This window comes from Jaculus jaculus, chromosome 17 (genome assembly GCF_020740685.1).
Source record: "Jaculus jaculus isolate mJacJac1 chromosome 17, mJacJac1.mat.Y.cur, whole genome shotgun sequence".
Taxonomy (NCBI): Eukaryota; Metazoa; Chordata; class Mammalia; order Rodentia; family Dipodidae; genus Jaculus; species Jaculus jaculus.
Genome location: NC_059118.1, coordinates 56,711,787 through 56,735,774, shown reverse-complemented (window position 1 = coordinate 56,735,774; position 23,988 = coordinate 56,711,787). Strand labels below are relative to the sequence as shown.

Here is a 23,988-nt window from a genome sequence, read left to right as displayed (position 1 = left end):
CAGCACTCGGGAGGCAGAGATAGGAGGTTCATCATGAGTTCGAGGCCAGCCTAAGATATAGTGAATTCTAGGTTAGCCTGGATTAGAGTGAAACCCTACCTCCAAACACCAAAAAAAAAAAAAAAAAAAAAAAAAGGGAGGGGGGTTCTAGTAACCAAAACCATTTGGTATTAGTCTTACAGAATAACCTACATTAATCTAATCCTGTGCATTAAATGTACACATCTTGTCTGTATTTCAACCTAAAACTCACTCTGTAGCTCCATGCTGGCCTTGAACTCACTGTGATCCTACCTCAGCCCCGAGAATGTTGAAATTAAAGATGTGCACACCACATCGGGATTTGTATTCCAATATATTTTAATGGTGAGAATAATCATCAGACAACAATTCTTTTTCTATTTATTTCAAATCCTGCCAAGAAGACAGTGGAGTTCATGTTCCAAAGCTACAAAAGAGTAAAATCTAGGTTATCCCTCTGCACTTATCTTTTGCATCAGTATTATTAGAAATTGAACTGTCCAGCCTACCAAATTCACTAAACCTTATTACTAAGAAATCAAGTATGAATTAAACCTAATTTTATGGTGTTATTCTCTTCATCAAGTTAGACTGAGATACCAATGACACATCTCTCCATCCCCTGAGATAAAATTCTGTATGTGCAGTTACATTCACACTACTTTTCATTTTGTTTGAATTGGCAAATTACTCTTTGAAGGATTAAAATATAATCAATAGTACATTAGAGTTAGTATTTAAATTAGTTTTGAATACAGATCTCCAAATACCAGAACAAATGAATCAACACTTAGCATTTGATTTATGTCCTTCAAAGCTTTCACTCTTATTATTTTGATTTAGAGAGACTTTATTTGACTAAGAGAAGGGAAGAGAAGGAAGTACAGAGAGCTCCTGCCATAAGGCAAAGCCCCTCATTCTTACTTTTGTATCATGGTCTGCCACTCTCCTTCTCGATCCCCAATAGGAAACCGGTCTATCTGTGCCTGTATTTTGGTTCTCCATTCCCGCATGTAGTCTTCTATGTCAAACACAAAAGGATGTTGCCCGAAATTGGCATCAACCACTTCTCCTGGTGTCTGAAGCCCCACAGTAGGATACAGATTTGGCTGTAAGACAACAGATTTCTTTAAACATCTATACATTTTACATAAAAGACTTATTTCTCCTTTTAATGTTAATTTTCAAGCAAATACTTTTAATTGCTGGTCCATCTCCCCCAGTCTAGGAATGTTAACTTTTAAAAAACATCCACAGGGCTGGAGAGATGGCTTAGCAGTTAAGGTACTTGCCTGCAAAGCCTAAGGACCTAGGTTTGATGTTCCATGTAATATGGATGCACATGGTAGCACTGGTATCTAGAGTTTGTTTGCAGTGCTTATAGCAAAAGGCCCTGGCGTTCCCATTCTCTCTCTCTCCCTCTAAAATAAATAAAAACAAATCTTTAAAAAAAAGAAAACATAACCACAAATATACAAAATTTCAATGGAGGTTGGAGAGATGGCTCAGTGGCTAAAGGTGCTTGCTTGTAAAACCTGAAGGCCCAAAACTGGATTCCCCAGTACCCACATAAAGCCAGATACACAAGGCAGAGCGTGTGTCTGAAGTCCGTTTGCAGTTGGCCCTGACATATCCATTCTCTCTCTCTTTCTCTCTCTCACACACACACATAAATAAAAATTGTAAAAAGAATTCAGTGGAAACATTAGTAGAGAAAAACTAAAATAAATGATCTTAAAACTATATTATGTGTTGGATTAAAAAAAGTCACTTCATACAACCTAATCAAGAACAAACAAAACTACTAAAAGATCCATTTTATTTATTCAGGGACTAAGTTGTTAAAAACCATGTAACATTGTATTTCTAATATATGAAGATGTAATTCTTGCTCTTAAGAATATGTCATACACTAATTACAGATTTTTTAAAAACCTAATTCCTAATCTTTATTTTTATGCAAACCATCAGGATATATAAAGCTATGAAAGGAACCACATGCTGTAGACCTGATGGACTCTTACAACCCTTCTTTTATATAAGTTATATTTCTACAGACTGTACATTAGACCTAGTTTCTATCCTACCCAGGTATGTATCATTTTAAATTCTGTATTTTCTTTTAACTGTATACTGCCTTTACAGAGGAAGATGATAAGAATTATAAACAAGACATACTGTCACAGTGAGGATTCTATGTAAAAATAAATTCAATGTAGATATTTCTAAGTCTAGGCCAGGTGCAGTGGTGCATGCCTCTAACCGCAGCACTCAAGAATGTAGTTAGTAGGTGAATCACCCTACCTAAAATTAAGGACAGCCTGGAGCTCAGAGTGAATTCCAGGTCCACCTGGCCAGAGGGAGACCCTGCCTAGAAGGTAAGGGGAAATAAATTTGAAAGTACATCCAGATAGCCTCCAAGATTTCAGAGCTAAAAAGGAGTCAAGGGTAAAAGGAAGTAGCCTCAAATATACAAAAGGTGCCAGAATCCCTCTCTTGGCTCTATCAGTAACGGTGGACTGTTTACTTAACCACCATTCTCATAACCCTGCGAGGTGGCTGCCATAATAGTCAAGCACAGACACTGAGAAGCAGAAGTAAAATAACTGGCTCAGGACTGTGCTGCTCACAGTGGCAAAGGTAACAGTGACAGGCTTATGCCAGACGCAAGCTCAAGTTTTATTCCTGCAATTCCAAATCTCACGTTTTCAGTGTTTGGATGCATGCTTTATTTCTTTGCATATAGTAAGTTATTACAAGTATTTTCCACTATAAGACAAAGTAAGGTTATAAGAAGGGTGTGTGTGTGACATTTAAACAAATTCACCACTCAAAAGCCGACAACTTGGTAACAACAGTCACACAAAGGAAAATTTCACATCTTTACTTCTAAGTCAATGTGGTTTCCATTAAAACCCACCACAGAATTATATGATACTTTTAAAGTGAAGGTATGTAAGGACAAAAACCACAAAGACTCAACAGTGGGGAAGAACTGTGCGTAGTACAAGGGACAAACACCACAGCTCAAGGAGCTCAGCAATGGGCAATGGGCACCAGCCTGCCATGAAAGACCTAGGTTCGGTCCTCAGAACCATAAAGTCTCAACAATTGCAACAAACACACAGGCAACTTGCAGAAAGAAAAACAAACAAACAAAATGATACCCTGAGGCTTTGGAATGCAAATTAAAATAAGCAAAAAAAAATTTTATTTTGCACATCAGGTTAGGATGTCAAAGACTGAGCTCACCAGTGTTGACGAATGCCAAGAAAACCTTTTTATCCATTATACACAGAAATATAAACTGACATCTTTTAAGAAATTTGAAAGCTGGGCGTTGTGGTGCATGCCTTTAATCCCAGCACTCTGGAAGCAGAAGTAGGAAGATTGCCATGAGTTTAAGGCCACCCTGAGACTACACAGTGAATTCCAGGTCAGCCTGGGCTAGAGTGAGACCCTGCCTTGAAAAACCAAATAAATAAATAAATAAATAAATAAAATAAAATAAAATAAATAAATAAATTTGGAAAAAAATCTACTAAATTTGGCAGAGCAATTTTACTTATAAGTTTAATCCGACAAAAGAAGTACAGATTTGCAAGACATGTCCCATAGCACTACTTGTAAAGACAAAACAATGAAAAACAGGGTCCAGACAGTACATAATATGTTATATACAACAAACTTCCGATTCCAATGAAATACATTATTTTATGTCTAAGACAAAACACAACATAAAAAAAACCACTGGAATAAACGTTGATGGCTGCACATCCCTGAAGTGCATTCCTGTTTTACACACTGACACATGAAGACATCTTACGTCTTGCACTACTGAGCTGTGAGCTGAGTACAGTTAGAAAATAAGATAATGTGAAGGAGGGAAAACAACAGAATGGAAAAAATACACATGGACACACAATAATAATAACCCATGTATTCACAAATGAATTCCAGATGTGCATATGGCTTTATGTGGGTACTGGGGAGTTGAACCCATAATGGCAGGCCGTGCAAGCAAGAGCCTTTAATTGCTAAGCCATCTGCCTTGCAGCAGAGATTTTTTAAAGATCTTTGAAATAATACTGTCAGCCAGGCATGGTGGCACATGACTATAATCCCAGCACTTGGGAGGCAGAGGGAAGAAGAATGCCCTGAGTTCAAGGCCACCCTGAGATCACATAGTAAATAGTCAGACTGGGGAGACCCTACCTCAAAACAACAACAAAAAAAGAAGAAAGAAGAAAGGAGGAAGAGGAAAGAAAAGAAATAACATTGTCAGCTTTAGCCCAGTGAGAAGTAAACCAATGTTTTGCTATGATGCCTAAGCTAGTCCCCTAAACTCTATCTAAGCAATTCACCTCCCTTCCAACTAGCTTAACTATAGGATGTAAATCAAACTACAACTTAAAAGCAAGTCTTTTAAAATATATATATATATTTATGTATGTATTTATTTGTAATTTATTTTACATACACACACACACACACACACACACACACACACACACACGTTGTTTTGTTGTTGTTTTTCGCTCTAGCCCAGGCTAACCTGGAATTCACTATGAGGTCACAGGCTGGCCTCAAACTCAGTGATCCTCCTCCTACTACCTCCCCAGGTGCTGGAATTAAAGGTATGTACCACCATGCCTAGCACAGAGAGCACGTGAGAGAGCGCGCGCCTGAGAGAACATGCCAGGGCTCCAGATGCAAGTGCTACGTTGTGTATCTGGCTTTACATGAGTACTAGGGAAGCGAACCTGGCTCCTTAAGCTTTGCAGGCAAGCACCTTAACCGCTGAGCCATATCTGCAGCCCCTTAATTGATTTTTTTTTTTTAATAAAAAGGTTGTACTCTTTTTTCTTAACTTTATGTATGTATTTGATGGGGGCGAGGGGAGAGAATGGGCACACCAGAGCCGCCAGCCACTGCAAACAAACTCCACACGCATGTGCCCCTTTGTGCTTCTGGCTAATGTGGTCCTGAGGAATTGAACCAGGGTCCTTTGGCTTTGTAGGCAAGCACAGTAACTGCTAAGCCATGCCTCCAGCCCCAAAGGTTGTACTCTTATACTCCACCTCAATTCTTTTCAGATACTTTTTCAGGGTAGTTATTGGTATTAGACTAACTATAATACTTACCTGATTTATTAAACCTTAAGACCAAAGAATTGGGGTGGGAAAAGTATTAAGAATATAGTCTTTAACTTGCTAAATTAGATGTGAAAGACTAGTAAGCCTTTTCAAGTATACAATCCAATGGTTTAGTAGATCCCCATAATCCTGCAGCCGCCATCACTGTCCACTTGTAGGCAATGAGGCTCTGCCGACCATGAGGATTTTTATGTGAGTGGAATTACACAATATGGGGTCTTCTGTGACTATTTTTTTTCCTATATAATGTTTTGACAGTTTACTGTGGTAGCATGTATCTAGACTATATATGTGTAAGAAATTTATTTTCCACAAATTATTCATGCTTGCCAATTAGAATTAAGCACAATAATATTTTTAGGCTTCAGAATAGGACACCCTCTTGTTTCTATTAACTTGTAAAAGAGAAACAGTAAAAAAATATTTTCAGTGGGCTGGAGAGATGGCTTACCGGTTAAGCGCTTGCCTGTGAAGCCTAAGGACCCCGGTTCGAGGCTTGGTTCCCCAGGTCCCACGTTAGCCAGATGCGCAAGGGGGCACACGCGTCTGGAGTTTGTTTGCAGTGGCTGGAAGCCCTGGTGTGCCCATTCTCTCTCTCTCCCTCTATCTGTCTTTCTCTCTGTGTCTCTCGCTCTCGAATAAATAAATAAAAAATGAACAAAAAAATTAAAAATATTTTCAGGGCTAGATAGCTTAGAGGATAAGGTACCTGCCTCACAAACCTAAGGACCCCAGTTCAAACCCTCAGGACCTACATAAGCTAGATGCACAAGGGAGCACATGCATCACAGTTGGTTTGCAGTGGCTAGAGGACTCAGCAAGCCCATTCTCTCACACTCTATCTGCCTCTTTCTCTCTCTCAAATAAATAAAAATTCTTAAAATATATTTTTTTTCAGGGTTGGAGAGAAGGCTTAGCAGTTAAGGCACTTGCCTACAAAACCAAAGAACCCCCAGGTTCAATTCCCCAAGACCCATGTAAGCCAGATGCACAAAGTGGTGCATGGCATCTGGAGTTCATTTACAGTAGCTGGAGGCACTGTCACCAATTCTCTTTCTCACTCCCTTCCTTACCCTCTCTGCCTCTTTCTCTCTCTCTCAAACAAATAAATAAAAATAAAAAATGTTGAATAATACTTTTAAAAATATTTTTTCAATATAAAACTTACTCTGAGGTACATAATAAGCTGAGGTATAAATAAAATTCACATTTAATAATATAGTTTTGTCCTACATTAAAAATAGTTCTAATGAAAATAAAAGCAAGTAAGTTCAGATTTCAAGTCAGTTTCTAGCTCTGAACAGTAGCATCACTTTAAATAAGAATAGCCATTATAGCCTGGCGTGGTGGCACATGCCTTTAATCCCAGCACTTGAGAGGCAGAGGTAGGAGGATACCATGAGTTCAAGGCCACCCTGAGACTCCATAGTGAATTCCAGGTCAGCGTGGGCTAGAATGAGACCCTATCTCGCACCACCCCCCACCAAAAGAATAGCCATTATAACCAAAGGAATATGTAATCCTAAATTGAGTTAGTTTATAGTTCAAGAGATTTCTCAGGCTGGTATGAGCCAGTCTGTTTTTGTTGTTGTTGTTTCTAATGAGCCCTTTTCCACCACCAACTACCACCTGTATCTTTACTCCTGTTGTACTGAAGGCTCTCCAAAGGTGCTACGCCTAACTGCACTGCTCATATTCACTCTTAGCTCCATTCCAATCAGAATTTCACCAACTTGCCTACACATCCTTATCAGCATCATTGGGGCCTCCACTCTGCGGAACGAAACCATCAGTTCTCAGTCCTGCCATGCTATGCCGTAGCACACATCTCCACCTTGCTTACCTCAGGGATTGCTCTCAATTTCTCTTTGCTAGTTCCTCTAGTACACACGTTAGACAGAACTCAGTCCTTGACCCACCTCTCGTCTACGGCTGCACACACTTCTACAACTAGTATTAGCTAGTTTTGTTTTTAGGGTTTTTTTAATTTTTTGTTTACTTATTTATTTATTTGAGAGCAACAGAGAAAAAAGGCAGAGAGAGAGAGAGAGAGAGAGAGAGAGAGAGAATGGGTGCACCAGGGCCTCTAGCCACTGCAAACGAACTCCAGATGCGTGCGCCCCCTTGTGCATCTAGCTAATGTGGGACCTGGGGAATCAAGCCTCGAACCGGGGTCCTTAGGCTTCACAGGCCAGCGCTTAACCACTAAGCCATCTCTCCAGCTCAGTATCAGCTAGTTTTAACTTTGACCTCCAATTTTCATTGCCAGTTCACATCATGTAATTTTTTTTTTGGGGGGGGGGGTTCAAGATAGGGACTCACTCTAGCCCAACCTGGAACTGACTATGTAGTCTCTCGGGCTGGCCTTGAACTCACCACAATGATCCTCCTACCTCTGCTGGGATTAAAGATATGTGCTACTACACCTGGCCAGATAATCCTCTTTAATTCCAGTCCTTCATACTTGACTTTAACTTACTCCAAAATGAATTACTCACCATGCCCTTAAAACATGACCCACCTAAGTCAGGTGTGGTTGCTACCACAGAGGCTAAGGCAGGAGGACCATTTTAGTCCAGTTTGAAGACAGAGCGAGCAACATGGCAAAACTGTCTTTTCAACAACAAGGGCTGGCAGTGCAGCTCCATGGAGAAATGCTCACCTACCATGCACCAGACCAGTTTGATCCCTATACCACAGAGCAACAAGCGCCTGTCCTGCCTATACACAACCCACTCCCTGTCTACAAGCAACCTTGTACCCATTCTCCATTCTTTCCACTCTGAAAGTGATTTCACTTTCCTCCACTGCCTGACATTTTTCTTCATGCTATTTGAACTCTTGCCCTACATGGCCATTTTACTGAGCAAAGGTGAGTGGCTTGCACACCTCTGCCCTCCTCTGGCACTTCTAGTTCTCTCCTTTCTTTCCAAAGTGCAAGAACGCTTTTAAAATGTTATAATTTGCTAGCTTTTTGTATACTACTTACTACCCCAGCTTAGATATTATAATCTAAAAATCACACACACACACACACACACACACACACACCAAAAACATATACCTAAAGGAGTACCTGTTTGCCATATGACTTAAGCAAACATAGAAATCTGCACTTTGCTATGCTGCAAATAAAAATTAAAATTACATGGTTGTTTGATTAAAAGTTTTAAAAAATACTGGGGCTTCAGAAGTCTTCAGAAGACTGGGCCTGGGGAGATGGCTCAGCAGTTAAAGGAGCTACCAAGGTTCAATTCTCCAGCTTTCCAAGTAAAGCTGGACACAAAAAATGGTATGAGTACCTGGCATTTCTTTGCAGAGACCCTGGTATCCTTACTCCAACAAGTACAAATAAACTGATAAAATTAAGTTCAAAAATTCCAAGGAAATATGTTTCTAAATAAATACACACTGACAATAAGTATCTCTTAGGTCAGCCTGGGCTAGAGCAAACCCCTACCTTGGGACAGAGAGCATTTCTTAGGGCTGGTGCTATAGCTCAGTGGTAGAACAGTACTTATTACACATGAGGTCCCAGGTTCAGTGCCCAAAATAAAACAAAAGTATATTTAAGCACTCATGAGATAGACAGTAGGATTCCCTGCTTGAGGCCAGCCTGTGACTTACAAAGCAATATTTAAGTGATTCTGATTTATTTTTCTTTGTCCAAAAGGATATGTGCAATTTAGACTTTAATTCTGAAAGTCCAAGGTGACTAAAGAAAGGTTCTTTATTCCAAGCATATCATAAGAGCTTAACCCGACTGGACACCAAATATGCGTAGCTCTAGTTTCTTTAAGCTTCTTTTAATTAAAACTGCAAACCACAGGCCAGGCATGGTGGCACACATCTTTAATTCCAGAACTTGAGAGGCAGAAGTAGTATGATCTCAGTGAGTTCCAGGATAGCCTGAGACTACACAGTGAATTCCACGTCAGCCTTGGCTAGAGCTAGACCCTACCTCAAAAAACCAAAAAATATAAAAATAAAATAAAAGCAAAACATCTTTTATAAATATTATATCTTACCGGTAAGTCAGTGAATGCGATACCTGAAAAAGAAGAAAGAAAAACTGACATTAGCAGCTGTTTTCAAAGGTAGATAATGGTGGCAAACTAAAGAACTACCTGGACTGAAAGGAGAATGGCAAAAGGGCTAGAGAGATGGCTTATAGGTTAAAGTGCTTGCCACTAAAGCCTAAGGACTCAGGTTCGACTCCCCAGAACCCATATAAGGCCAGAAGCACAAGGTGGCACATGTGCTGGCTATAGTTCCTGATGCACCCATTTTTTTTCTCTCTCAAATAAATAATAGTGAAATAGAAAAAAAAAAAAAAAGAAACTAATTGATGGCTTAGCAATTAAAGGAACCTGCTTAAAAAGCCTGATGGGCCAGGTTCAATTCCCCAATATCTACATAAAGCCAGATGCTCAAAGTAGATGTATGTGTCTGGAGTTTATTTGCAGTGAGACAAGAGGCTCTAGTGTACCCATTCTCTCTCATAAACAAACAAAGAAATAATGTATTTTAAAAATTATTCTTGACAAAGCATGGTAGTAATGTGTGTCTGTCAACTCAATCCCAGCACTCACAAAACAGATAGAGTAGGATTCCCTGCTTGAGATCAGCCTGTGACTTACAAAGCAAGACCCTGCCACAAAAGCAAAACAAAACTTTCTTATAAAAGTGCATTCTTGGGCTGGAGAGATGGCTTAGCGGTTAAGCGCTTGCCTGTGAAGCCTAAGGACTCCGGTTCGAGGCTCGGTTCCCCAGGTCCCACGTTAGCCAGATGCACAAGGGGGCGCACACATCTGGAGTTCGTTTGCAGAGGCTGGAAGCCCTGGCGTGCCCATTCTCTCTCTCTATCTCTCTATCTGTCTTTCTGTGTCTGTTGCTCTCAAATTAAAAAAAAAAAAAATTAAAAAATAAATAAATAAATAAATAAAAAATAAAAGTGCATTCTTAGCCAGGGATGGTGGTGCATGCCTTTAGTCCTAGCACTTGGGAGGGTGAGGTAGGATTATTGTGAGTTCAAGATCAGCCTGGGATGAAAGAGTGAGCTCCAGGTCAGCCTGGGCTATAGCAGGACCCTACCTCAAAAAAAGAAAAGAAAAAGAAAAGTACATTCTTAAATAACTTTTAGCTACTCTGAGAAAAACAATCATCAACCTGTTGAAGGAAAGCCAGCCAGCTGACAAGTGCTCCTGAGTGCCTTTGACAGTTATGTCAACATCACCATGTACCAAATAGAACTGGGACAATGGCAATGTCTCTGGAGTAAGTCTACTGGCCCTGAAGTGACAAGTTAATACTCCCTTTTCAAGTGTTCAAATTTATTTCTTAGCTAAAAATAACATGCTAAATAAACAAGCATTTCTATAGTGTCTCAGTTGCTGTTTGCAGACTTGACGTTCTAGAACAAGGGAGAGGTGGTAGAGAGAAGTAGGAAACCCTAGTGCTTCCTGTAAAACTCACTTTCACAGAGCAGAAAACCACCTCAACATGAGAGTGATGTCTTACATGCATCCAAAATAATAAGGTATTTCTGTTTAATTATTTTTAAGGTCTCATCCTATAAGCTGAGCACAAGCTTCTGAGTCTAGTTCCTAAAATAACAGAAGAGACACAACAAATGTAACACAACACATGGAAACTTCTTGAGCACCATGAAGCTACAAGCATTAAACTCCACCTGAACTCATGTGGTAGGTCCTATTCAAAATTCATATAAACTAAAGATGTGGTGAAGCCAAGCGTGGTGGTGCATGCCTATAATCCCAGCACTCAGGAGGCTGAGGTACATGGACTGCTATGAGTTTGAGGTCATCCTCATACTACATAAGTGAACTCCAGGTAAGCCTGAGCTATGGTGAGAGGCTATCTCGAAAAAAAAAAAAATGAACAAAATTAAAAATACAGTGTAAAATTACCTTCAGGTCATATGTGTAAAGCATATATGACACATAAATGCATTTCATGTTGACACCTGCATCCCATCCCTAAGGCAGATCATAGGTATTACACAAATATTCTAAAATTCAATAAAATCCAAAATCTGAAATATGTCTAGTCCTAAGCATTTCAGATAAAGGATACTTAATTTGTATGTGTGTATGTGTGTGTGTACATACATACATACATACGTACATATATATATATTATATATCATGTCAAAATAATGCTTTGCAATTAGTGAAGCCCCGTTCTTACGATTTGTACACAGCAACGCTGGAGGGATTTTGTTGTCAGGCATTCAAGTGCACATATGTCTGTGGTGCACGACATGCACTCGCATGCATGTGGAGGCCAGAGGACAAGCTCAGGTGGGTTTTTGTTGTTGTCGTTTCTCGAGGTAGGGTCTCGCTCTAGCCCAGGCTGACCTGGAACTCGCTATGCAGTCTCCGGATAGCCTCAAACTGTGGCAATCCCCACCTCTACCGAGAGCTGGTGTTAAGGCGCACTCCACTAGGCCCAGCTACGGAGGTGTTTTCTTTAGGAACACTGTCCACCACCTCTTTTTGAGACAAGTTCTCCTGTTGGCTAGTTAGCCAGCAAACTAAGCTCCAGGGACCCACCTGTCTCCAGCTCCCCTGGGTGGAGACTGCAGGTGAACACCACCGTGCCTGGCATTCCCATGAATGCTGGGACTGAACACAGGCCCTCATGCGTATGAGGCAAGCCCTTTACTGAGCTACCTCCCCAACCCATTTTGTTTAATTCCTTATATGACATTATGATTACATCTAATTTAAAGTGATTGGGACCAAATGTAAAATTTTATTCCAAAATCTTAGGAATATTAAACAGAATATGAAAAAATGAGGATTATAACCAAATATGACTACTATTTTTAACATTTTTGTAATACTATTTTTTCTCAAAGACATCTAGTTATAAGATTAAATTTACAGTGTATTAAGCAAAAACACTCATTGTCAGTAATTGCTAGAATTTTTGTCCTTTGCCAAAAACTATAATTTAAAAAAAAATAAAAACTAAATTAGAGGCTGGAGAGATGGCTCAGGGATTAGGGCACTTGCCTTGGAAGCCTAAGGACCCCAGTTAGATTCTATAAGACCCACATAAGCCAGATGCACAACAGGGTGCATGTGTCTGGCGTTCGTTTGCAGTGGTTACAGGCCCTGGTGTTCCCATTCTCTCTATCTGCCTATTTCTCCCTCCCCCCAAATAAATAAATAAAATTTTTGAAAAAATACAGCAAAAAACCCTTCAAGTTACTTCTATACTTAAAATGTTACTATTTTTCTCTTTGTATATAAGGAAATGTTTATTTTGAAAACCTTGAATAAGACTCAAGCTAAATAGGTACTAGTTTGGGGGCAGAAACTGCCCTCCATATCCAAGGGCATAGGAGCAGAGCAACACATTATCTTCCAGACTTTCAGCATCCAGACTAGACACAGTCCAGCCTTTCCTGTAACGGGCCAGCCACTATTTTCTGCTTTCAGGTCATGCAGTCTCATCCCCACTATTCAGCTTCTGCAATACTAGGAAAGCTGCTATAGTAACACATAAATGAACAAACAAGTGGGGCTTTTATCCTGAAACAGGAGGCACTCTTGGCTGTATCTCTGAAGAAGACCCTACTCAAGGAGTAATCTCTGCCCACCAGCATACCGCCACTGCACCACTGGCACCCGGCCCAGAGCCTGGGAAACAAATGCTCCGAGCATCTACTATATGCCTGGCAGGGCTCTGCAACCTCCTTGTGCATCAACTCAGTTTACCTGAATGAGTTTAATGTCATAGGTATTGCAGGTACACAATCGTCACAAACTTACAAATGTCAACTAACAGGCATAAGGTTATATGGCATGTGAGCCAGAAGTTAAATCCAGTCTAAGTCTGACTGAAGCCTCTTTCTGATCACTGTTATATTGCCTATGTAGATGCCTAATATTTATTACATTTATGAACAAGTACCATCAAACATTTCAAGTTTACTGACAATTAGAATACAATTACAACATCAGGTACATGTTTCTTAAGCCTTTTAAATGGCTTTTTTATCCAAAGAAAATATTTAATTTAGATGTCTATAAATGTAATAAATAGAAAAAGTATCATATCACATGTGTCTTACCATCTTCTTTCTCTGAAAAGTTTAAAATATTAGTGCTAAAAAGCCTAATTGTGGTTTTCTGAAAATGTTTTGCATTTTCAAGATGATGAACCTAAAAGCCAGTTTCTTTTTTTGTTTTTGTTTGGTTTTTAAAAATAGGGTCTCTCTCTCTCTAGTTCAGGCTGACCTAGAACTCATTCTGTAGTCAAAGGCTGGCCTCAAACTCAGTGATCTTCCTACCTCTGCCTCCAAGTGCTGGGATTAAAGAAATGTATCATCACGTCCAGCTAAAGTCAGCTTCTCATTAAAATCTTAAATTTTGGGGGCTGGAGGCATGGCTTAGAAGTTAAGGTGTTTGCCTGCAAAGCCAAAGGACCCAGGTTCGATTCCCCAGGACCCACATTAGCCAGAAGCACAAGACAGCACATACATCTGTAGGTCCTTTGCAGAGCCTGGAGGCACGTGCCTATTCTCTCTCCCTCTGTCTCTGTCAAATAAATAAATAAAAATAAAACATTTTTTTAAAAGATCTTAATTTTCTTTCCCTTTTTGGTTTTTGAAGTAGGGTCTCATTCTACCTCCAGCTGACCTATAATTCAATATGTAGTTTCAGGGTGGCCTTGAACTCATGGCAATCCTATCACCTCTGCCTCCCAGAGTGCTGGATGGCCCAAGTTCTTAAATATTTTAAGCAGGCAAAATAACCAAGACTATTATCAGCTAATTAATTTGACATCTAATCTACACCAGGTCACTAACAGTACTATCCTGATGAGAACATCAGGCTCTTTTGTGAATCTGTTACAACCTGTAATTCAGATAAGATACAAGAGCTTTGGAATTAAAATACTCTGCTAAGCTGAATTAAAAAGACTTTATAGGGCTGGAGAGATGGCTCAGCGGTTAAGCGCTTGCCTGTGAAGCCTAAGGACCCCGGTTCGAGGCTCAATTCCCCAGGACCCACGTTAGCCAGATGCACAAGGGTGCGCATGCATCTGGAAATCGTCTGCAGTGGCTGGATGCCCTGGTGCACCCATATTCTCTCTCTCTCTCTCTGCCTCTTTCTCTGTCACTCTCAAATAAATAAAAAATTAAGCCAAAAAAATTTTAAAACAGACTTTATATAAAGATCATGTTGAGACATAAAAAACACCTGTTACAAGACAGCCAGAAATTTAAAATGTTTTGATGCTACCTACACAAGGCCTTCACAACAAGAAAGAAAATGATGACATCAAAATAGGAGACTAACCAGGTGTGGTGGCAAACACCTTTAATTTCAATACTCAGGAGGCAGAGGTAGAAGGATCCACAGAGTTTGAGGCCACCCTGAGACTACAGAGTGAATTCCAGGTCAGCCTAGACTAGAGCAAAATCCTACGGGGAGGGGAGGAGGGACAGACAGATCTCAAGACTAGTTGAAAAGAAGAAAGGATTTCAGTGGTGGGGGATTTAGGATCATGTTATACTGTCTATATGTGGAAGCTGTCACTAAAAAAAAAGTTAACGACAAAAGAAATGTTGAATGTTCCAGGAAACATTTGTGTTGTGTTGTCTTGCATTGTAGTCAAGACCATCTACTAAGCAGGTAAGCAAATTACATGTAGTCAAACATTTAAATCCTGTTCAGAGATCAGGCATGTTTAGGGTGGTATGGCCTTGGACTAGACACTATTCAGAAGCAAAGCAGTTTCTGTCCTCTAAGGTTACTTGGTTGTCACGTTATTCCATGAAAAATAATTTGTTATGAGCCTATGGCATATCCCCCAGTAAAAGTGATATGAAGTCTTTTTGTAAAACATTAGTTTTGAAAGGGGAGTACAACTGCATGCAATTTTAAATCTCAGGTGCTAATGAGCACATGCCTATTCAGCTAGCCCCTAATTTCCCACTACTCTTCAAGTTTCACAAACATACTTCTTTGCTCTGTCTTATATCCTTGGAAGTTAGGTTACTTGCTCACTTATGTCACCAAAGTGTCCCATAGACCTCAGCCCTTGTTGGCAAGTATGTCCATAGTATTCAGTGACAGAACCATCTAGCCATTCACTTCTTCCCCCCACCCAAAAGAGGTCTCACTCTAGCCCAGGCTAACCCTGAACTCACTCTGTAGTCCTAGGCTGGACCTGAACTCAGCAATCCTCCTATCTCTGCCTCCCAAATGCTGGAATTAAAGTCATGTACCACCACACTTGGCTGCATTTCTTTCTTAATTATTTATTTATTTGAGAGAGGCAGTTAGAACTGGCATGCCAGGGCCTTCAACCTCTGCAAATGAACTCCAGACATATGTGCCACCTTGTGCATCTGGCTTACTTGGGTCCTGGGGAATTGAACCTGGGTCCACTGGCTTTGCAGGCAAGCGCCTTAAGCGCTATCTCTCCATGCATTTAACTGTTCCCTACACTATACTAAGAAATTGACAACCCTTTTTTATTGCATTTGAAAACTAGAGAATTGGATCAGTTAAAAGATTCTCTTCAAGCAGTATTGTTAAAGAAAAACTGGGCATTACTGTTACTAGAAACAATGCTTCGGTGATGGGGATTATTCCTGTTGCTCCTTCTGTACACAGCACGGAGTCTTAACCATTTCTTCTACTTCCTGTGGAAAGAATAAGGCACCATTTCCAAAGGCATCTATCTACAAGACCACCATATCATAAAACATGAAAAGCCTGAAGGGTACTCATCCCAGAACATGGTTATTTTTCGAGCAACTCAACATCTCAGTACCTAAACTATGTCCGTTCTTGGTATAAAAGCAGGTGTTGTTGATAAGGTTAACACAACAGCCAATGACATCACCAGTTGTAAAAGTTGGTCCATAAGGTTGTCCAGTTCCAGAAGAACAAAATGAATGTCCATCATCCCCATGGTAACCATATGAATGTTTATCCCAGCCTGAAGAAAAAGATGTAAGTTTACAATGAAAAGCAAGGCTCCTTGGTAGTCAGTTTATTCAGTAACATTGTAAGATAAGACAGAACAGTACAACAGATAATAGAAGATAAAATTTCCAAATGTACATTTAAATTCTCCACAATTATACTATGTAGTTAAATACTGTTTACAACATTAAGAAAAATAAATTCACTACCCTGAACAGGAAAACAAGTATTAAACAAAAAGGATTCGTACCAGAAAATGTAAACACAACATCCACAGTAGGACAAGTTTTATTGCTCATTATTTCTTTAGCTAATATACCAAAGGAATTTTGTTTTGATTTAAATAGTATGTATTTTTAATATAAAATAGATTCATTTACCACAAGCTTTTCAAGGCTGTGACCCAAATGTAAAAGCCAGATAATCTGAGGTCTTTTACAACACCAAACTCTAGATATTCTAATAATATTCTTAAAAATACTAAGGGTAATTTTTAAGTAACTATGAGACTTCATTTAAACCCCGTAAGTTTTAGCAAAAAGGCGTAGTAAAAGTCTGCCAAGTGACACATCTGACGACAACCACACATGGCTGGGGGGGGTCTGTCTTAATGTGCGTGTAGTTTTGTATACGTCATGTTGTTTCTATATGAAAAATATTTCCCTAACATTTATTTTAACATTAGCATCAGTAATATAATCCAATCAATTCCTTCAGTTAAATGTGTCAACAGTTCTGCCATTTCAGTTTTTACATTCCTTAACTCACTTTTAAGATAGCCTATACTTCCACATGATGCAAATAAAGAGGGACTAAAAGTCAGGAATATGACTGACAGCAAACAAAATCAGTCACACTAACATTTCCAGTGGCTGATAGATATGTACCTATGTAGAAATACCAAAACAAGCTGGGTGTGGTGGCGCATGCCTCTAATCCCAGCACTTGGGAGGCAGAAGTAGGAGGATCGCTGTGAGTTCAAGGCCAGCCTGAGACAACACAATGACTTCCAGGTCAGCCTGGGCTAGAGCAAGACCCTACCTGGAAAAACCAAAAAATGGGCATGAATGCTGTATGTTTTGCAAAATAGCATTAAATTTAAATAATCAAAAGCTAGTGAACTTCAAAATACAGGTAATCAAAAATACAGAAAATTACTATCTTTTAATCACTTCATTGCTTGAAAATTTTAACCAGGAAGAGCCAATCCTAAGTTTATAACACTATAATTCAATAAGTGTACCTGGCAGTCTATTCATGTTCACACCTTGAGCAGAAAGACCAATTCCCATGTAACTGTGGAGGTAAAAGAAGGAAAGATTAGTATAGTGAAACACATATAAATGACTCAACATTCTCAAACACCACCAGAATGCACCTCCAACTGAAGCTCACAATGTAGATACAAGTAATGTTATTATAATTTATTAATAGCAACACAGTGCACTGTTAAGTACCAGTGAAGCCAAGATTCACAGGAAAATGATAAATACAGCCAAAGTACTAGTAAGATCCACAGGACGTTTACCATTAAAAAAGTTATACATCCTTACATAAAAACATCTTTCTCCTCCACATATAATTATTTAGGACTTCAACATCTCAAAACAAATATAAAGGAACTTGTAAAACTTGTGTTGAGAAGAAGTGACAGAAGAGTGTTCAGCACTGAAAAATCTCCATCACACCTTCTAAGGCTCAGGGTCCATTGCAGAAGAGGTGGAGGAAAGAATGTAAGAGCCAAAGGAAAGGAAGGCCTGCTTACAATGCAATTGTCCAGACAGAAATTGGCCTTGATATCCATAGCACTACCTTCACAAGACCCTCATAATAGGAGAAAAAGAGGATGACATCAAAATAAAAGAGAATAATGGAGAGAGGGAGGTGATATTTGTGAAGGGGAAAGTGGGAAATGGGAGAGAATTATCATAGTTTATTGTAAGTATGGAATCTACCTTACAAAGAGACTTTTAATTATTAATTTATTAAACTAGAACAAAATGATCTCCACAAAACATAATGAAAGGCAATTATCAAATTATGCAATTAAAGTTTTGTTTTGGTTTCTTGAAGTAAGGTCTTGCTTTAGTTCAAGCTGACCTGGAATTCACTAAAAAGTCTCAAGGTGGCCTCAAACTCACAGTGATCCTACCTCTGCCTCCCAAGTGCTAGGATTAAAGGCATGCACCACCACGCCTGGCACAATTCATTTTTTTGAATTATTTATTTATTTATTTATTTATTTGAGAGCGACAGACACAGAGAGAAAGACAGATAGAGGGAGAGAGAGAAAATGGGCACGCCAGGGCTTCCAGCCTCTGCAAACGAACTCAAGATGCCTGCGCCCCCTTGTGCATATGGCTAACGTGGGACCTGGGGAACCGAGCCTCGAACCAGGGTCCTTAGGCTTCACAGGCAAGCGCTTAACCGCTAAGCCATCTCTCCAGCCCAACAATTCATTTTTAAAAGCTTATAAACATTGATAGCAAAACCTGGTACGGTTTAAAACAAAGGAAAAATATAACACAATACACTGAATAGTATAAGTACAAATATTAGATAAAACAACAAACTGAAACAAGGTGTCTAAGTGACTATAACTATTCCATTCAATCACCATTTTCCATAAAAATGCCAGTAATGAAAGTCTGGTATGGTGGTATACATCTTTCATCCCAGCTCTCAAGAGGCAAAGGTAGGAAGATTGCCATGAGTTTGAGGCCATCCTGAATTCCAGGTCAGCCTGAACTACAGTGAACCCCTACCTCAAAACAAACAAACAAACAAAAAAAAGTGGAATTAGTCAAATACTCTTCCACTCTTCTTATCCAAATCCAATACACACAAGATGACCAACAGTGAGACACTGAAGCCATTTCATTCAAGGAGCAAGCAGATGCCTATGCTTGTTAAATACTGTTTCAGGGATTTGGGATAATATGAAAGTAAAAATCAACCAGCATAAATATTAAAATACAGGAATTGCATTTATTTGTAGTTGGGACAATTATATACATACAAAGCTATAGAATATACAAAAAGCATTTAGTATTAGTTATTTTAACAAACTAATTTGGTGTAAGAAAAGCATTTTAATTTCTAGTAATAGCCAGTTAGGGAATGGGAACATTGTGTGTGGATTATAGCAGTCACGGAAACTATAGAAACTATAAATATTATAGTAATAAAGTCCTCAAGTAGAATTCAATAACAATATAGTAAAATCTATACAGACCCAGTCTGCTTCTAAGTAGCTGGCAATATAAAAATGAAATCTCCCCCAAAGGCAACATATATACATACATACTGAACCACAAGTCTTTTTTTTTAACTGTATTTTTTTTTTAATTTGAGAGAGGCAAAGAGAGGAAGAAAATGGGTACATCAGGGCCTCTAGCCGTTGCAAACAAACTCCAGACACATGTGCCACCTTGTACATCTGGCTTATGTGGGTTCTAGGAAATTGAACCTGGGTCCTTTGTCTTTGCAGGCAATCTCCTTAACAGCTAAATCATCTCTTTAGCCTATCTATTTTTTTTAGAAATTTATGTACTATTTATTTATTTATTTATTTATTTATTTGGGGGAGGAGATAAAGGGCATGCCAGGCCCTCTGGCCACTGCAAATGAACTCCAGACACATGTACTACATATGCTGTGCATCAAGCTTTATGTTGATACTGGGGAACAAAACCCTGGGCCAGCAGGCTTTGCAAGCAAGTACCTTTAACCACTGAGCTATCTCCATAGTTCCTCCAATCTAATTTCTCAAACCAAAAAAAACAATTTTAAAGTTCACATATATTAATACAGAACCCTAAGAAAAGATAAAATTGTTAGAACAAATGATTCCCTACCACATACAACCCAAAGCTAACCAAGTTCCCAAGAATACTATTACTAGTGGAGCACACAGGGAATGCGCAGGCAGGAGTTTGTTGGATGCTGTACGGTTTGTATTTTAAGAATTGCGAGGACCTTACAGCCCAATAAGGCCACCTGTGAGGAAAATGAATCCATGGCTGTGAGATCATGAGCACTCTCTCTCTAGTGCCTAGAAGCTTGAGGAAAGGGGGAAGGGAGGGGCAAAGACCGAAAATGTCCAATGGGAGAAATTCAACCAAACTTTTTGAAGCCAACGTACACTGTGGTGGACTATTCTGGTCAGAGTTGAAAGATCTGAATGCAGTAAGAACTATGGATAGTGAAGTTTGGCTTATGAGGGTGAGAAAGAACTTGGGTTGGGATAGCAGTTTGTGTGGGTAGCTTGCTCTTATGCCTGTGCCCTGAAAAGTTGTGAAGGGTTACTTTGCGTAGAAATGAACTGGTGTGAGCAGAGGGATATGGCACAGAAAGAAAAATCTTCGGGTGAACTGCTGCCCATTCAGCAGCTATCAAGAGATTACAACCTTTGAGATTGGGCTAGCTGACCTGCACAGGGGCAACAGCAAGAATGTAGACTCTTGAAGGGGCCTGAGTGCTCAGCAATGTCCTGTTCTTCAAAGTTGGCTTTATTCCTCCCTGGATAAACAAATTAGCACCCTACCTACCTATTGTGGAGTATAAGAAATGCTGAAAAGAGGGTCACTGAGTTTGCAACACGGTCTTGTGTTTTGGAAATGGCCATGGGCAGTGTGAAGCAGGTTTGCTGGATACCTGCATGGAGACCCCATGGGGCCATAAGGATGACCCATGGATTGCAGTGGAGACCCAGTGGAGTTGCTGGGACCACGAGATGGCTGCTAAGAAAAGCTGCCGGCCCCAATGAAGTTTTCCAAGACTGTGAGTAGCCTAGCTGGAGGGGCGGAATTGGAATTCCAGAGACTTGTTGCTCGTTAGAATTATCAGACTTGGAGATTTGTCACTAGCTAGAGTTGTTGGCCTTGGAGTTACAGAGTTTGATATTTGCCCTGATTGTTTTAAATCTTGTATTGGTTTAATATTTCTTTGCTATGCCCAATGCCATCTTTTCCAGTGTGAGTATTTATTCTGTGCCATTATGGGTTTTTTGAGGTTATTTTTTGGTATTATGGCTCAGTTATAAGACCTTGAACTATGTGGATGTGTGAACATCATTGGAATTGATAAAAACTATGGGAACTTTTAAGTTAGACTGAATGCATTGTATTTTATATCATGTATGGATGGATATCAGTTTATGGGGGCCAGGGGTGGAATGTGGTGGTTTGATTCAGGTGTCCCCTATAAACTTAGGTGTTCTGAATGCTAGGTTCCCAGCTGATGGAGATTTGGGAATTAACACCTCCTGGAGGCAGTGTATTGGTGGAGGCAGGCTTATAGGAGTTATTGCCAGTTTCCCCATGCCAGTGTTTGGCACACTCTTCTGTTGCTCTGGTCCACCTTATGTTGGCCAGGGGTGATGTCCATCCTCTGCTCATGTCGTTTTCCCTGCCATCATGGAGCTTCCCCATCAAGCCTGTAAGCCAAAATAAACCTTTTTCCCCATAAGCTGCTCTTGGTTGGGTGATTTCTACCAGCAATGAGAATCTGACTGCAACACCTTCATACATTCTACTAGTGAGATTTCCTAGTTTTCTATTTGACTTACTCTCTTTTTAATTTCTAATTTGCATTTCTTCATTATTTCTACTTCCTTAACCATGTTTGGTATTGACCTACTTATTTCATTAAGTTGGTTTCCTGTGTTCTCTTGGGATTCCTTTAGGAGTTGGCTTTCTTCTTTGATTCCTTTGAACATGGATATAATCATTTTTTAACAAAAATCTATGTCAGGCATTTCATCTAAAAGCAGTCTTTCTGGAGGTCATTTCTGATGGATTAATAAGTTTTGGTAGGCTTGTATTGTCTTGATTTTTTGTGTTTCTTGTATTATAATGTAGAGATTTTTGCATCTTGAGTTAAATTTGATGCTTGGGTTTTCTAATTATCTGCAGTATTCTTAGCCGTGTTAAGTCCAACTTTATATATCTTCAGTGTAGGAGTTCAAGGTGCCACATGTAGCTTTTATACATCAAGAGAATCAGCAGAAGTGATCCTAAGTGTTGAGTTTACCTGCTCTTCAAGTATTATACACTGGGTGAAGAAAATCATTGCCAAATTCAACTGAACAATATAGGCATTCAATCAAAACCAGCACCGACTATTTATACCAGCATGAGGATTAAACTGAACAGATAATCTAGTAAAGCCAAAGCCCCTAAGGGTGTGTATTGCCCCACACCCTGAACCCTGTCAACTAGGAGGCTGAAATTTCTAGGCTGTAAACAGGTTCCAAGTCAGCCTGGAGCCAGTCCATCTCTGCCCTCGATAGTGACTTAAGAAAAAGACTAAGGCCCTAAAAATCAGGAAACATCAAAATAACAATAGTCAACACCAAAATACAGTTTATTTGAGGAGGGTAAAGCCAACCAAAAATGTACCATTCAAATGTAATACTTAACCTTTCCTGACATGAAAAGAGAGATTAGCATTTCCAGTAAAGGCCTATGTATCTAGCTTTGTATAAATAGGCCCTGTTACCTTAGGACATGGCTTCCAAACTCACCACCTTGATCCCTCTTGGTGCTGGGCAGCCAGGAGTGAATGAGTTCTCTGGACATTCATGGCCCTGGCAGATGGGGGATGGGAGACTTTGCAGGGTGCCTGGAGTTGTATCAGCACTGCTAGGCTGGTACTGTTTCTGTTTGTATTCTCTTTCCTCCGTGGTTACCCTGTTCAAATCCCTAGTACCCATGTAAAGCCAGATGCACAAAGGGGCACATGTATCTGAAGTTTGTTTGCAGTGGCAAGAGGACCTAGGGCAACCATTCTCATCTTTCCTCCCTTCCTCTCTCTCTATTTATTTAATGAATTCCAGCCAGGCATGGTGGCACACTCCTTTAATCCTAGCATTGGGAAGGCAGAGGTAGGAGGACCACTATGGATTCAAGACCAGCTTGGGACTTCAGAGTGAGTTTCAGGTCAGCCTGGGTTAGCATGCAAAAAAAAAAATCATTAAAATCAGAGCTGGAGAGATGGCTTAGCTGGTAAGGTGCTTGCCTGCGAAGCCTAAGAACCAAGCCCTAAAAGCTGGCTGACAGGATCCAGACGCAGAATTTGCATGCAGACAAGGTAAAACAAGGCCAAGGGGGAGGCCTGCTACTTTTAAATTGATGAAAAGAGGAAATCTCGGGCTGGAAAGATGGCTTAGCGGTTAAGCGCTTGCCTGTGAAGCCTAAGGACCCCGATTCGAGGCTCATTTCCCCAGGTCCCACGTTAGCCAGATGCACAAGGGGGCGCACGCGTCTGGAGTTCGTTTGCAGAGGCTGGAAGCCCTGGCGCGCCCATTCTCTCTCTCTCCCTCTATCTGTCTTTCTCTCTGTGTCTGTCGCTTTCAAATAAATAAATTTAATAAAAAAGAAAAGAAAAGAGGAAATCTCCATAAAGAAATTGAAACAGGCTAGAGATGCCTTAATAGTTAAGGTGCTTGCCTGTGAAGCCTAAGAACACATGTTCAAACCTCCAGAACCCATGTAGCCAGACTCACAGTGACACAAGCATGCAATGTTGCACATGCACCAAAAGGGAGCACACAATCTGGAGCTCATTCATAGTAGCTGAAAGGTCCTGGAGAGCCCACTTATTTTCTCTCTCCCTCCTTCTGCCCTTTTCTGTCTCTCTCTCAAAAAAAAAGAAGAAGAAGCAGCTGAAACAGTAAAAAAGACCTGGTGCAGCCTAAATGTGTTTGTACTCCCGACAATCGTTATGTTGAAATCCAGTTCCCAATATGGTGTTATGAGGTGATCAGATCATTAAAACTCCTCCCTCAGAAATAAGCTAAGTGATTTATGAAAGATGCTTGAGGGAGCATACTTGCC

At 39.9% G+C, this 23,988-nt stretch overlaps 1 protein-coding gene across 1 annotated transcript in view; it reads right to left on the bottom strand.

Annotated features, from left to right (window-relative positions):
* The window catches only part of Ranbp9 (RAN binding protein 9), a 111,725-nt gene that overhangs the window by 31,908 nt on the left and 55,829 nt on the right, over positions 1–23,988 (bottom strand). The window contains exons 3-6 of the mRNA XM_004667942.2: positions 17,394–17,446; positions 15,996–16,163; positions 9,206–9,228; positions 946–1,130 (exon numbers count right to left, since the gene is read on the bottom strand). Coding sequence (XP_004667999.2) covers positions 946–1,130; positions 9,206–9,228; positions 15,996–16,163; positions 17,394–17,446 — 429 coding nt within the window. The remainder of the gene's footprint in view (positions 1–945; positions 1,131–9,205; positions 9,229–15,995; positions 16,164–17,393; positions 17,447–23,988) is intronic.